The 16,662-nt window shown below is 39.2% G+C and overlaps 1 protein-coding gene across 6 annotated transcripts in view; it reads left to right on the forward strand.

Annotated features, from left to right (window-relative positions):
* Positions 1-16,662, forward strand: part of CNTNAP4 (contactin associated protein family member 4) — a 271,211-nt gene that overhangs the window by 166,371 nt on the left and 88,178 nt on the right. For 5 of the 6 annotated variants that reach the window (XM_054697006.1, XM_037516186.2, XM_037516184.2 and 2 more), the window contains 4 exons: positions 6,492-6,695; positions 7,186-7,370; positions 8,254-8,397; positions 10,617-10,878. In XM_054697006.1, the coding sequence (XP_054552981.1) occupies positions 6,492-6,695; positions 7,186-7,370; positions 8,254-8,397; positions 10,617-10,878 (795 nt within the window). Of the gene's footprint in view, positions 1-6,491; positions 6,696-7,185; positions 7,371-8,253; positions 8,398-10,616; positions 10,879-16,662 lie in introns of those variants that run through there. The other variant, XM_037516188.2, reaches the window with a different exon arrangement.

Here is a 16,662-nt window from a genome sequence, read left to right on the forward strand (position 1 = left end):
TCTCTGAGGCCCAGTGGACCGGTGCCTACACATATTAGCAGTCATTTGGGACTCAGCCCAGATGCAGAAGTGAGGAAGGACTGAGTATCCCCATGAATCCTCACATCTCAGAGATGTGTGTCTTCTGTGCTGGATTGGAAATGCCTTGAAAAAAAATGCTCTTTGTTTCTCTGCCTTGATGTCTTCCCCTGTGCTCACGGTGAGCTCTCCATAAATAAGGAGTACAGGAGGGAGAGCAGGATACATGTTTCAGCAATACCACTTCTGACACAGCTCCTGGAGAGAAATGTGACTATTTTCTATTGAGAAACTCCACATTCCAGGGGAGATTGTATTTCTGAATCAGGCAAATAAAGCAGACTACACCTCTTTCCTGGGGTCACAGGGAGAAATGATATGAGAGTAGGGCCTTCCATCTTGCTGCGTCTCTTCTTTCCTGGCTTCCTGATCTAAATGAGAAGATTTGAGATGGAGGTATTCACTGAGGAGGGTTCAGGTCACTGACAATTGCTGTGGTGAGTCAGCTCAGGCATCAGCTGACAGACGGGGAAAAAGCCACAGAACCCGCAGATGGCTCAGACCCTTTGGTGCAGTGTGACCTCAATACCTGAGCGTTTCTTGAGCACTTCAGAAATTCATTATTTTCTGGAGAGTCCACTTTTTAAAAATGAATGCCCCAAATGTATTCCTTGAACTACTTTTGCTGTATTCTAACACTAAATAGTAGCCTTAGCATTAGTAGTAGTTATTATTTTATGGAGTCCTAATTATGTGCCAGCAACTCTTCCAAAAATTACACATATAAATTTACATAGCATGCTGTAAGTAGTATGCTATTGTTATTTGCCAGTTATAGATGAGGAAACAGGACCAAGAGGTTAAGAAACCTGCTATGACAGAATACTGCCCTGTAACCTGAAATTATTACACAACAAAGACACTTTACAGATGTGAACGAGTGAAGGACTAACTCTGAGATGGGCAGATTATCCTGGATTATCCAGGAGGAACCAGATCAGCTTTTCAGAACCAATCAAGGGTCCTGAAAAGAGACTCAGAATCAGAGAAGGAGATTTTGAAGATGTCATGATATTTGCTGGTCTTGTACTTGAGGGAAGAAACCAGAAATCAAGGAATGCAGGCAGTCTTACCAGCTGGAAAACACAAGGAAAGGGATGATCTGTATATACATATTTCACAAGAAAAGCAACTTTGATTTTAGGACTTCTGAATTAAAAAACTGTAACATAATACATTTGTGTTACTTTATGCAGCCCAGTTTGTGGTCATTTGTTATAGGAACAGTAAGAAACTCCTACACTTGCCCAGGGTGGAGGGAAGACTTAAGCCCATCCAGATGACCATGACGATGAACTATTGTAGAACAAGACTACCGGTGCTTGTAAGGTAGTGACAGCGGCAGAACAATTTGCAGCTTGTTACTAGGAAATTATGTTCCATATCCTCCCTCCCGTGGTGAACCAGGATATGGTAGGGCCACATTATTAATATTGCTAGTAATCCAGTCATTAAAAATATAGTCCCAGCTGTTTATCTTTGCCTTCACTATCACTCATGCCATTCACAGCAACATGGATGGAGCTGGAAGGGATCATGCTCAGTGAAATAAGCCAGAAAGAAAAGAAAAATACCGGATGGTCTCACTCATAGCAGGAATTTAGAAAACCTGATTAAGGGACCAGGAAAAAGACTAATTATAATAAAGTAAAAATCAAAATCAACAAGCAACTATAAACCAGAGATATACTACAGGGGCTCGGACAGGAGGAAAGGAAGGATTAGGGTCAAAAAAAGGGGCAGAACTGTATGGGGAATATAACCAAAATGAAAATGCATACATTGTAAAAATGAAAAAGGATGTAAGAATTATATAAAATAAAATATATTTATAAAAAAATATAACCTCGGTTATTTAGTGCACTAGTTAACAAATCTAAGCTAGAGTAATTTTCCCTTTCTATCAGTAACGTGTCTCCTTTTCCACCTTTGGACTATAGATACTTTATTGTATCTATTTTGCTCTTTATCTATTTTGTTTCCTTCTGACTTACAGTCTTTTCTGTAGTCAGTTTTCTAATACCTCTGCTCTTCTTACTTGCACAGTTGAATTGTGTGCCTATTCTTTTCCCAAAAGTATCTGACAAAAGGTAGAAATAAATGTGATATGGTTGTCAATTTAAATATTAATATTACTTTGGAAACTTAATTTAGTTTCTAAACAGTTATTGAATTGGATTAATTTCATTAATGGTCTCATACTCGGTCTCTTTTTTAGGTTTGTTTCATTACAAAGAAATACTATTATGAGCCATCAGAACTTTTTCTTTTGTGTTTGCATTTGGCAGTACTCTTTTTTTTAGAGTCCAGAAATCTGAAAATCTTTGTGAAATTAATTCACCCTGAATATTACCCTTTTTGGCTAAAACATAAAATGTTGCTAAGTTGACCCTATCAGTGATGTGAAACCCACGTTCTTTTAAGTTCTAAAAGTAAGGTTTTCAAAAATGTAAAAAAACTGGTGTTATTCAAATATAGAATAAGTATGTATTATAGATGTAATTTAATTCACTGATGAAGGAACCAGGAACGGTGGTAAAACTACTTCAAAGAAATGTCAAGAGACTGTGTGGGACAGCCCAGCAGAGAATGTTGGGTTAATATTAGCAGATTAAGTGCACACTTGGTGACATCATGTCCAACCAGGAGACAAAACCATAACCTTCAGGAATATCTTTTCTACCAGACAGAAGTCCTCTGCATCTCTGTGGGGAGCAAACTTACAAATTCACATGGAGCCTAGGAGAGTCTGGCTCTAATCTGTAATAAATAGTAAAGCCAGACATTTGTAAACTCACCTGTGAGCGAATGAATCTTTGCAAAAGTCTGTTAGAAAATGCTGCACTCTGACATTGGAAGGATGTGAAGTTATTCCTTTGATTTATTTCTAGTTTTTCCAATTTTTCTTAAAAGTAGTAAGATCACTTTCAAGAGAGACTATATAACTATGTCTGCAGCAGCACCCTTGGAGAGCTAGCTGCTGAGGAGACACTGAATTCAAATGTGCTCTCTCACACACAAGGTTAGTTTTTTCAGAGTAGCTCCAGATTTTTATATTATTAACTTTATGTCATAACAGTGTTTTGTGATTATTATTTAAAATTGTCTGCTGTTAATAGATCAGATGTGCTGTATACAAGGCTTTTAATAACAGTGAGAGCTACCATACTTAATACTGTTAGAAATCATCCTGATTTTTTTTTTAATGAGAAATCTTATAGCTAGATTGTGTGTATGTAATTTGCAGTTTTCCTGTATAGATGCTGTGTACATTCTGAATTATATGAAGCTTATTCTGAATTCTGAATTATATGAGGCTTATTTCCCCTGAAGGTTATTGTTCACACACACACGAAGACTGTGATGTGATGGAGCCAATTTGTTGATGCCCCCACTTCATCACTTGTCCCTTTCAGGTCTGCTTTTCTTTTCTTTTTTTAAAGATTTATTTATTTGGGTCTCCCTGGTGGCGCAGCAGTTGAGCGCTGGGTTGCGAGGCTGCCCGCAGCCTCTCCAGCGCCGGTTCAATCCCTGGCTGCCAAGTGAGGGTCCCACATGGTGTGCAGACCGCTGCTCCCCTCAGCGGTGTCCTCCATCTGTCTGCCTGTTCTGTTCCCCAGTGTGGGTCTGGTGAATTCTCTCACCCTCCCATGCTTCTGACTGTACCTTGTGCTTGCATAGATAAATAAATAAATCTTAAAAAAAAGAAAAAGAAAGATTTATTTATTTATGCATACAAGAGGTGTAAGCATACAAGAGGTGTGGCAGGTGAGAGGATTCACCAGAGACAGAGTGGGGAGCAAAACAGGTGGATTCACTGAAATATACTGAGAGGAGCAGCAGGCATGACAGGAGAGGTCTGCTGTGCCATGTGGGTAGCTCCCTGGCTGGCTGGGGATCAAACTCATGCTGCAGGGGCTGCGGACAGCTTCATAGTGCTGTGCCTAACCCCTTGTGCCATCAGGGAGGCCCTCAGGTCTGCTTTTCAAGGTAAACCCCCTCACTCCTGCTTCCTCCTTCTGAGATCTAAGTTACTGGTCACCACTACAGTTTCTCACAACCTTTGGAGCGCTCCTTCATGCAAGGGAAGAGAGAATGTATTGGGACAGAGCCTGGGCCCCTTGGAATTAAGAGTTCTGAGAGTAATTCTAGTTTATGGGAACAAGTATGGTCTCAAGGACCGGAGAGTAGGAAGACTACTGATTGCCATCTGCTTTAACTGCAAGTTTGTAGGCCTGAAAACTGAGTTTTCCCAATTACCTTAACTCAAGTGCTGGGGTCTGGTTGTAACCTTGAGTGAGCAGAATGCCTGTGACAGTTTGTAATGGTTTCCTGAAGGTAATTATTCATTTGCTAATTCTTGCTAACACATTCATCTTCATTGAAAGTGAACTCCATGAGGGTGGGGCCGCATTTGTATCCATCATCCTTCATCTCTTAGTATCCAGCATCCTAAATAAATATTTATTTAGCTTCAAACATAAATATTTCTTTAGCTAAATATTTACTAAGTGAATGTGACAAATTATGTAGTGGTATACCTGAGAATTAAGAAGATAACATAAGAGAGAAAATGGCAAGTGGCTTCACTTTAAGAAATGAAGCAGTGAGCCATTGCTTGAGGTATATCAGTTGTCTGCTGTTTTTCACTACTCCATTTTACCAGTGGAAATATTCCAGACACAAAAGCTTTAGATGCTATCAAAGGCTAATATGACCATTTAAATGTCATGCTAACAATAGTGAAGAAGAAGAAGAAGAAAAAAGAAATAGTAGGCTAAAGTAACACAGACTAAACCTTTACTGGAAAAAAGTCCTCTTGGTAGCTAATTCCAAAAATAGACTTTATCTAAAATAAAATCATTATTATGATGGTTGCCTTTAAGCGATACATTAACTCAGAGATAACTGCATTGCTCCAAATGTGTCAGCAGTTAAAGTCTGTCTTATTGGAACTTGTCTTAATTTATAGTAATCTAATAATCATAGAACACATTATTTGTATTTGACACAGAGTTATGTTTTTACCATGCACATCCATTCAGCTATATAACAAGGAATAATTGTTCGGTTAACATTATTCTTTCTACAGAATGCAATGTTTATTCATGTGCACTTGGAAGGATGAATTCTTTATAAGCACATTAACAAGATGTGGGGGGAGAAAACCAAACCTTTGAATTTTCAAAAGATAGCTGTATCGAGTAGTTGAAAAAAATTGGGAGGAGAGGTTGATGCATATGAATGGTTCACGTTAAAAATGATGGATAATCTGAATGAAAAGCATATTGGGCATACAAGTAGCTGTAACAATTTTGTCAAATGGAAGAAGATGAGTAAATCCTAATGTCATGTTGTTAACTGGGAGAAGTTGGCTAACCAGTCGCAAAGCAGCTGCATATTTTGGGGCGGGGGGCTTACCTAGCCTCTTCATTTCGCTTACTACATAAATATACTCTGAAGGGTAATGGCCTTTTTTTAAAAAATAAAAGATCTTGTACTTGTCAGATGTGGAAAACACTGGTGGGCTTTTGGAGTGGTATCAGTTCTTTTGTTGTGTCTGCTGTTCGGGGTGCAACTGATCTTGACAGATGCACCGTTACGTTATTGGTGTAACATGACATCTTTTTTCAGATGAACTGAATTAAAGTGATCTTGACAATGAGTAGATAAGACACTGTCAGAAAGCTGAAAAAACATGTCAGTGTCATAGTCATGACACAAATGCAGCAGCACAGCCACACAGTGTCATTAAGTGAGTGTCTCTCGAACGGCGCCCTGGAGAAGACAGGAAGTGGCTCTGCTCTTAAATACCAGCACTTAGTCACAAAAAAATAATAAATAAAACAAAGCACAAAGTTCATCTTAATACTCATTTGAAGTGACTTTGATGAGTCTCTGAGGTGCATATGTTTGTATGGGGATCTCTACACACAGTGCATGTGAAAGAATTTTGAGGCCTCAAAACCACCTTCCTAGGAGCTAGAAAACCATTCAGCTTCAGCCTTTTGAGAATACCGTTAAAAGTATGGGTCATGAAATATGCAAAGTGGTTTTATGGATAGTGATTGTAACCTTTTTTCTGATTTGCTTTTTTCATGGAATGAGGGGAAGCAGTCTTTAATAATACGTGAAAAAGGAATACATTTAAATATGTATTTCTGAATCATGAATTTTGTAAATAGGTGAGTAAAGGCTGAACTGGAATCCATCCCAGGTATGAAGAGGGAAGCAGACATTTGGTGGCTCTCTTTTCTCTTATGATGATGGAAGCAACTCAGAGCTGAATTATACATGTATGTGTATGTGTATAGTGTGCTCTCTCTGTGTAAGCCATGCCCTGTCTACATTTAAAACACCTTTATGAAAAATATATTTATCCTTAGAATGACTTTTAATATCTTCATCTCTAGGATCAGAGGTGGTTGATCTCGATGGAAAAAGTTCCCTTCTCTACAGATTTGATCAAAAATCCCTGAGCCCAGTAAAGGATATTATTTCTTTGAAATTTAAAACCATGCAGAGTGAGGGGATCCTCCTTCATCGGGAAGGACGAAAAGGAGGTCACATCACCCTGGAACTAAGAAGGGGAAAACTCTTTTTACTTATTAATTCAGGTAAAACTATGATGTCTTTACAGTTTCTCTTATACCATCGAAAGGGCCTTATTTCCAAATCCAGAGGCATTTCTATTAACATATAAAATATCACACTTTCATGTAAAAACAGTTCATATTTTGCAATTTGTTTAAGACTCACTGATGTTTTCTGCACAGGGCAGATAGAATCACATAGCTATTTTCAAACATCATGAAGAGAGGGATGGGTCATTGAAAAATATGCAGGTAGTAAAACCGAGGTTGTAGCAAAGATAAAATTTACATTGAAAATGAGCGTGTGATGGATAATACTAATAAAGAGAATTAACAGTGGGAGAAATTACAACAAGGTTGAGAGGATATTATATTCAAACTTCAGGTGAATCCACCACGCTGGTGGTGTAGATGGAATGCATGCAAGGAGATTGCAATTATTATGAGTGATACTGGTCCACAAAAGAGAATCTTTCAGACTGATGCTGTTATTATTTTTTTCCCCACTTCTCAGGCGAGACAAAACTGCCCGCCACGCACACCTTGATCAACCTCACCCTGGGCAGCTTGCTAGATGACCAGCACTGGCACTCGGTACTTATCCAGCGCCTGGGCCAGCAAGTCAACTTCACAGTGGATGAGCACCGGCACCGCTTCCATGCCCAGGGAGAACTCAGCTACCTGGATCTGGACCATGAGGTGTGATGGTTATTTTTCAGTGCATACGGATTTTATGATGTGTCTGTGGTGGAGCCACACAAAACAAAATACACCGTAAAAAATCCTTTCAGTGTTTCCCAGAGTGAACTAACTCACAGTAGCAGATGTGGGCATAGGGCGATGCTCCATCATTCTTGCAATATGTGAATTTATTATTAGGGAGAGAGCGAGCATCTTCTGTATCTGAGCTGTGTAGTTACAGGGTGTCACATACAGGAAATCTCCACGAGGAGAACTCATTACCACAAGTAAATTTAGAATGCTCTGGATGATTTTTTGTGCCATAGGGCACCCCTGAGCCAAGATTTATGGAGAGTATGTGGCAACGAAGATTAATTCATTACCACTTGATTCAAGTGCACATAGCAATGTGTACCAGAAATGTATGCAAAATAAAATGTCATTATAATTGGTTTTATTATTAAACAGAGGTTTACCACGCATATAAAGATGTATTTATAACCCCCAACCAATATATATCAAATCCAAGGATGATTAATAAGTTAGAATGATCAAGCTCTAGTGAAAGTAAAAATCAAATGCATGTAATTTTTAAAGGTTTTGTATTGAGCTAATATGGGTTTATCCTATTATATAGACTTCAAATGTGCATCATTGCAAATCAACATCTGTGTCTACCACAACACATTCCCCACTACAAGTCTAACTCTGTTCACCATGTGATTTTTTAAAAATTTGCATCTTTTATTATTTTTTAATCTCTATTTGGAATTAAAATATGGAAGTGCAGGATAATGAAAAACAGACTTCTCCATGATGATTGCAGCTATAGTAACTGATCATAATTAAGCAGATCAGAAAATCACTAAACAATATTATTGATGCCATTTTTCTTTCTAAGATCAGCTTTGGAGGGATTCCAGCACCTGGAAAATCAGTGTCATTCCCCCATAAACATTTTCATGGATGTTTAGAAAACCTCTATTATAATGGAGTGGACATTATTGACTTGGCCAAGCGGCAAAAACCACAGGTCATCATGATGGTAAGAGACCTTCACATCTCGAGTAAAATTACAGCTTTTCCCCTCGATAAAGTTGCTCCCTTTTGGATTCCATTTGATACGACGTTTTAGGGTTTACTCTTATTCTTTTAAAAATGTTCTGTTTGGCAATATACATATAAGGGATTAATTCTATCTAAAGGAATTATAATTCACAGGGCGTGATTATTTTTATATGAACACCAACAGGTGGTTTTTCTTTTTACAGCTGATAATTTAATTTTGCTGTGCTATTATTACTCCCAGGAGACAAATTTCTTTTGCGCTGTAATTTCCTTAACAAGATATTCTCTGACAAACTCTCTAAATAAGCATACTGTGTTTCAGGAATCAGATAATATCCATGAGTATTAGCGAGGCATTAGAAAAACTTGTATTTTGCCATGGTCATTCATAATGAATAGAAAAAACTAATAGGCTGTTGGCACATTACATCTGCCACCCTGTCCCCATAGCAGTGTTGGTCACGCTACGTTCTCATCTCATTCTGGGGAAATGTCCAGGCCAGGGTTCAGGCAGGCAAGCAGCACCACGCTGGATTTTATGTATAAGGAATCTGTTTTGGGACTTGGATCTTAATGATGAGAGGAACTGGGAAGTGAATGCTAGTGGTCAGGAAGATGGAGCTCATTAAAGGAGAGCCATGGAGGCTGGAGCAGAGCAGCAGCTCTGTGACCATCCTTCTCTGTGAGCACACAGACATGGAGATGCATGGGGAGACACACACACACACACGTGCACATTGACACATACACATGGACACCACTTTGGAGGAAAAAGACCCATGTTCCATTTCTGATTCAAATGCTCAAATAGCACACATGTTTCCTTTCTGGCTAACTTTTAACCACCACCAGATAAGAAAGGGGATCCTGGAATCAGGGTTTTCAGCTTAATTTGGTGATTGAAAAACAGGACCCAAATATCACTTAGAATCCATCTCTTTAATTGTTCAAAAGGAAAAATACATAAGTTGAAGGTTGAAGCTCATGTGGCATCTGTAAATCTCAAAGCACTACATAAATTTATCATTTACACAATATTTTACTCCTGAATCTCAGTATAAGTTGTTAGTATTTATATGATTATACCATCCAGCAAGATCTTCAGTTATTTTGTTTTTTTTTTGATGAAAGGGGAAATATCAAGAGAAAAATATAAATATTATAATAGACAGATATGTGTGTTGGCAAAACAAGTTTCCAGACACTGCTCATAAACTGACACCCACTCTTCACTACAAGATGTGTCCTTCCAGGGCGGCAGGCAGCGGTCCAAATAAGCACAAGACCGAACTGCAGCTGGCAGAATGTTTCCATTTTTATGAGGCTTGGTAATCTTATAATTGCATTTACATTATGAGTTAGTGTAGCTTAATCTTCAGCTTTTGTTATTTCATTCACTGGGATGAGATATTTGTCTACAGTGCAAACTCCTTCACTTTTAACAGAATTGCAATATAACCCAATGTCTTTGTCTAACCAAGACTAAAATGGTTTAATCCCAAGGTGTACACTGTGTAATAAAGTTGACTTCATTGACTTTTCCATGGAAATATTTATTAAAACACAGAGATACTGTAGCCTGTGTTTAAAACCCTCCTCTGCAGAACCAAAGCTACATTGTCAGTAGCCACAAAACCTGAAAGCAGAGGGCCTGCACATTAACAGAGAGACAGCTGAGTAAAAAGGGGAAAATTCACATAGTTGATGATTATTGCAACCAATAAAAGACAGTAATTAGACTTATGCTGTGTCCCACAAAGGGGTTTCCATAAGAAATTTTTAAGTGATTTAAGTCATGATGCAGTAAATGGCATTGGGAACAGAGAAACATGGAAAAATATGGGAGGAAAACTAGTAGCTCATTAGTATTAGTTATGTGAGGGAGTTATAGAAAGAGAGTTGGTTTAAATCAATTTTTATTCAATTATATTGAGTAAGATGCTTTGTACAATTTGAGAGATGGGGAGAAAAGAATTTCACCTAGAAAGCTAAGCAAAGATTTGATTCACTGTATTATCACTGGATTTGAAGAGACTTTTAAGATCATGGCCAGGATTTGGGTTTTCATGTTCATAGCAGTTTCTGTTTTCAATCCAGAATAATTAGAGATTGATAACCAGCTCTGGTGAATATTTCAAAGTCTGTTACTGATGTGATGGGTCATCCTTGTAACTTTTTCTCTGGCTTTATTCTCAGGGCAATGTGTCATTCTCTTGTTCACAACCACAGTCTGTGCCTGTGACTTTTCTCAGCCCCAGGAGTTACTTAGCACTGCCTGGTGCCTCTGGGGACGACGAGATTTCTGCCACTTTCCAGTTTCGAACCTGGAATAAGGCAGGACTTTTGTTATTCAGTGAACTTCAGCTGGCTTCAGGGGGTCTCCTCCTCTTTCTTAGTGATGGGAAACTCAAGCTGCATCTCTACCAACCAGGAAAATTATCCAGTAATATCACAGCAGGTAATAAGTGTGTCCCTGCAGGCAGAGCATATGTATTAGAAAGATTTCATTATCTCTCTGTCCCTTCTCCTTAAATTTCTGTGCATAACCAAAAAATTAATATTTGTTTAATAAATGAAGACCTGCAATTAATGAGCTTATCAGTAATTGTCTGAGAGGAACTTGATTCCAATTTCATTTGAAATGTGGCTCCAACACCAGCAGCTCTTACTAACCAAAATGATAGTTGCGAGGCAAATAGAAATTTCTTTTCATGACCCTTTCACCCCTGCAGATAAATCAGCATATTGTGAGGAAATCTGTTTTGGGAAGAATGTGAAAAACTTAGAAATGGACCCAAAAGTATACTGGGCATCTTCAGTGGAGAACTGGACTTTGTAATATAGCTGCTGTTCTTACGGGCTCTTTGAAGGGTGGAATCTATATTGCCATATTTATATGGCCAGAAAACCTAAATATTCAGTCACACTGACTTCCCTTGCTGGTGATTCTGTACAAGAGTTGGATCTATTTTGGGAGAATGGTAAGATTTGTGCAGTTCCCCATTTGGATCCCAAACAGTTCTCTCTTCTCCCAGGCAATACGGTATCATTTTCATGATTTGAAGTAATATAATTAAGGAGACTATATGAGTGTCTGGAAAATTAATGTCTAATTTAGGTCAGTGCTTTGGGTGAGGGATATTTTTGTCTCTTCATTAAAATTATATAGTTCTTGACAACGGATCTCCATCACATTCTCATATATATGGAATAACACCCAAGCCAAGTAACCAGAGGTCACATTGTACAAATCGCTACATCAATTTAATAAATGATGTTTCAAAACAACTTAAAGGTGCCATTGGACTACTCCTCTATATTCACTGTGACCAAAATTAATAGACTATGACTGGGAAAGGAAGAAAATTCAATATAGCCAGGAACTAAATATAAGAAAAAACAAGTGTGCAAATGGATTCTCAAACACCTAGTCATTATAGAGCCTTCTTATTGTTCATATACCACTGCGGCTTCATGTGGGACCTGAAAGCTCAATATTAATTATAATTTTTTAAAAGGTACTATACACTTTTTAAAATATGATGTAATTGTATGGGGAATATAAAAATAAAATTTAAATAAAAAAATAAAATATGATGTTCAAAAATGTTGCGCATTTGCAGACCTGATGCAAGGAAATAAATTAATCAACGTCATATTAATAATAAATAGACTTCCTAAAATGAGGGCCTAAAATTGTGAGCTTACCATTAATGTGTAGTGTTTTGTGATACATCTGACAGCTTCAGATGTGGTTATATTCATAGCCCAATTTTCAGCCTCGTAAGGAAACTGCTTCAGTATAGTGTTCCTGTCCTGAGCCCCACCAAGCTCATTCATTTCAAAACAGGTTTATAATAAATCATCGGGCACAAGTGTACATAGAATACCCAGAATGATTGAAAAATCTCTAAATTGATGTTTAAGTTACCATACAGTAGGATCCATTATGACATCATAATGTTATAGGACAGGGAGAGGGGCAGCCCAAACCCCCGCAAACCTGCCTATTCTAAATGGGTTCTGCCATTCGCCGCATCAACACAAAACATAGGAGACTTTAATGGGAAGGAACTTTAATAAAACTAGGAAACAATACAGGTAAGGTAAAGAGTCTAGTTTCTAAATGAAGCACCCAAAGTTACCCGTCCCCTCGTGGGTAAAAGTCCATCCATATGGGATCGGCCCAGAGCAAGGCCCCACAGCCTGCCACAAGTCTAAAGCATCTTTCAGTGGGGACCCACAGAAAAGGGTCAGAAACAACCAGACAAGACCGGAAGGAAAAGAGCAAAATCAACATCAAGATAAAAGCTGTCATTGTCACCTCCCCACGGGTCTCACCCACATCTGTGTCACCCCGTCCACGACCAAAAGACAAGCACAGTTTCTTCACGTGTCTCTAGGCTCCATGCGCCTCCTCCAGGTCTCCTGGCTCCATCCTGCTTCCTTCCTCAGTCTCTTCTGCAGCTTCTCCTCTTCCTGCTCAGCTCCACCCTCCCTTGGGTGGGGCAGGGAACCTCCCCTTTCCTGGGGACCACCCTGTTACAATAAGACTTAGTGTGATTGTTGCCATTAGCTAATAATAAGGAGCCTGGAGTAAATATGGATGCCAGTACAGGAAAGTTCTCTCCCTTTCGGGACACAACAGGTCGTTGCTACAGCTACCCCACCCTTGTTTTTTCTAGTTTCTTTTAAACATTAATGTTTCTAGTTTCACTGAAGCAAATACACTTTGCATTTGAAGAAGACTGCTTTTTAAATTTTATATTGAGGCAGCATTACATGAAATCAGTATATAACTTTGAGTGGGACATCATCACACCTCAGCAACTACACGTTTTGTTCACCACTGAAAGTCCACGTCTAGACTGCTTAAATGGTATTTGGGTAGGTGGTCAGCTTGTTCTCACATATGTAAAATGTTCATTAATTAAGTCAATTGTCAGAATGTATTACAATGCCACTTAAAAAAGAATCAACATCAATTCTGATGGAGTAGTGTTAATTATACTAAACATTTCCATGATATAAAGATGATTCCATTTTCCATAGCTCCTGAAGATATAAATTACTAGTCTTACATGTTTTAAAAGCTCAAAATTTTTTACAACTTTTGTAGTGAAATAGGAAATAAATTCCATTGAGGAAGAACTGAATTGCACAAATGTTCAAATGGTCAGGCTATGATTTTAATGTTATGTGTAGTTTTGCAAATTGTCACTTGGACATATTTGAAAAGATGTCAGCCTATGTCATTTTTGAAATATGAAATTGAGTATAGTAGTCTAAGTCCTAAAATATATTAGCAGTCAGTAACAGAAAGTCCCTCATTACACCAATATTTCTATTCCTTATCGTCGTTAGAGGTATCAAAGCACAAACCGTTTAGTTGGCATCAAGAACCTAATAAAAGGTATAATTTCAGCTCCCTATTTACAAGGAATTCTTGATGGTCACATTTGAGATTTCAGTATTTCTGCTGCTGTTTTTGCCTGGGACTGAAAATCAGGCCCCTATGCAAGCCGCTGGCTGCCATGTGCAGGCCTGGGAGGTGCAGGCTGGTGGTGTATGAGATACCGCTGCATTTTTCATACGTGGCATTCATGATGCCTGTGGCCCTGGCTCTGGGACAGCTCTCTTGATTTGTCATGCCCAGCAGAAGGCTTTTCTTATCCCCCCTGTCCCTTTCACAGTTGGAGTAGTCCTGCATTACAGATTATAAACCTCTCAGTCCCTCATACTCCCACTTTCCCCTAAGTGATTGGCACCAATGACCTCCATATTTTCATCTTGACAAGAGCTATCGGGTGGCCAGATCCTGAATCCTGGTTAGTGTATCTAGTTAGTGAATATTGGAATTCCTGGCACTGGTTCAGGGCACCGACAGATGCTCGGAAACAAGCAAAACCCTGCAGCTGCTCCTTGAGCAGTGGCGTTTGTATGATTGCCTTTCACACTTAGGCAAAGAACCTCCCCTTTACAGCAGGCTTATTTTTAATTTATTCATCTTCTTTATGGATGCCTGTTACAGTCTTAAGAGATGGTAATGGTAGTTAAGCTGTTACAGTATTTCTGTGGCAGTTGGAGACTGATCCCTGATGCCATACAGGAAGAAGCTAGATCACTTTTTCCTCTTGCTCTGTTTGTGTGTGTGTATGTGGCTTAGGCCCAAAAGAGAGGGAGAGAGGGGGAGGAAAGGGAAGAAGGGAGGGCGGGAGAGAGGTAGAGAGAGAGAAAGAAGCAGGAGGAGGGGGGTGGTGTTGGGAGCAGTGTACTAGAATTAAGGTCTAGTTGTCTAATATCATGCATAAGGAAAAATACAAATTTTTCAATTGCTCGTCTCCTTCCCTGCTTTTACACTGAAGTGGCCTTTCTTTGATAGAGGCTCACTTCTCATCAGACCTAGAGTGGGAAGGAGTTGTATACCTAAAAAAAAGTAAATAAAATCTGATTTTAAGAGGATCGTTTTTACTACATAAAGTTAAATAAAATGAACTAAATGGGCCCTTCATTCATTAATTGGAATAATAAATCCTAGTAACGGGTAGTAAGTCTCCTCATCATAAACCTGTGATGGCTATCACAAAGGAAACGCGAGAATAGCTTTCTGAAGTTTCTCCCACGAAACACAGCACAATTTCATAATCTCCTAGCTGGGTAGATGGGGGCATTTAATTGTGTAAAATGGCAGAGTGAGCTGCTGGTCTTTTGTTCTTAATCTAAATTGGCTTCTATTGACAACTGTCTCAAGTCTCTGCCTTGCTCCTGCTGTCTGCCTAAGCCTGTGCTTACTTGGAGCAGTGCTCCCTCAGGTGTGGCCCCTGGACTAACACTGATTCAGTGAAAGACCTGTTAACCAAGATGACTATAAAAATTGAAAATTTCCTGAATATTTTCATATTTAATATATCACTCACTAGTTGTCAGTCTATGTAGCATACCCAGCAAATGGATGTTTAAGTTCCTATACAATAGAATCCATGATGACATTGTATGACTTAGTAAGACTAAGCTCTTAGAAACTGTTAGGACAATAAGTTAATTGCTGCAACAACTAAGCATATGGTTAGTGGATTTATTCTTTTTCTTTTTTATTTTTTTTTAAGATTTATTTACTTATGCATACAAGAACTGGGGTACAGGCCAGAGATGTGGGGGTGAGAGGATTCACCAGAGACAGAGTGGGGAACAGAACAGGCAGATTGACTGAAATACCCTGCTGAGGGGAGCAGCAGGCGAGACAGGAGTGGTCTGCCGCTCCATGTGGGTTGCTCCCTGGCTGCCCGGGGATTGAACTTGTGCTGCAGAGGCTGCGGATTGCTTCATAATGCGGTGCTTAACCCCTTGCACCACCAGGGAGGCCCTCTGTCTTTTTTATTTAACTTTTTTGGAATTCATCCTTACTGAAATTTATAAAAGTACCCATCTACAGTAGGTTGGAAAAGACCACTCATTCCCACCAGTAGTTGGGGAAGCAGATTCCTAGAATATGGAAAGCACAGAAGTCCAGTTGTGTGTTCAGGCGTATCCCATCTTTGAGGAAGAGCTTTTGGGAGACATGTGGTGGGGCAGGGGCACCAGCAAATGTGTGTGTGATGCAAGACTCGGAGCAAGGGTTTTTGCTTTAAATGTATTCTCTGATAGGGAGCCCTGGAAGACAAATCTGGGACTGGATTTATTTTAGCCCAATCTTGGAGTCAGGGATTATGCAATTCTATTCAGCCATCCATTTCCGAGGCTACTCAGAAAGTGTGTCTAAAAGTAATCTAACCTATCTTCTCCATTTTTCAGATTTCCAGTCTTTTTCATTAGCTTCCACAAACCAGCCCAGACTTGGATGCTTGGAAATCTTTTTTTGCTTTATGAATGTAATGTAAAAATGAGCTTTGGTGCCCAGAATGGAATTTTGTGTTCTACTAGATAAGTCGAGGGTGAAGGGCCCCCTCGCCTAAGGGAGCTTCCACACATTTTCTACCTAAAAGCTTGTAGATAATCTCCAGGGAAAGAAATTGCACATAATACCAGCCAAGAGGCTCAGGACCTCTCAGTTTAATAGAGTAATTACGTTTATGTTTACTGATTTGAACTGCAGAATCATACAGAGTTGAATATTCCCTGGCTGTAAACCCTCCTGGTAAATCCACAGCGGAGAGGCTTGGGTGCTACCTGTCTGAAGGATGGAGCTCAGAGTCCTTACAGACCTAACTCCTGTGGGAGAGAAAGGCTGTACCATGTCATGGTT

This window comes from Talpa occidentalis, unplaced genomic scaffold, assembly GCF_014898055.3.
Source record: "Talpa occidentalis isolate TD23 unplaced genomic scaffold, MPIMG_talOcc4v2.1 talOcc4.17, whole genome shotgun sequence".
Taxonomy (NCBI): domain Eukaryota; kingdom Metazoa; phylum Chordata; class Mammalia; order Eulipotyphla; family Talpidae; genus Talpa; species Talpa occidentalis.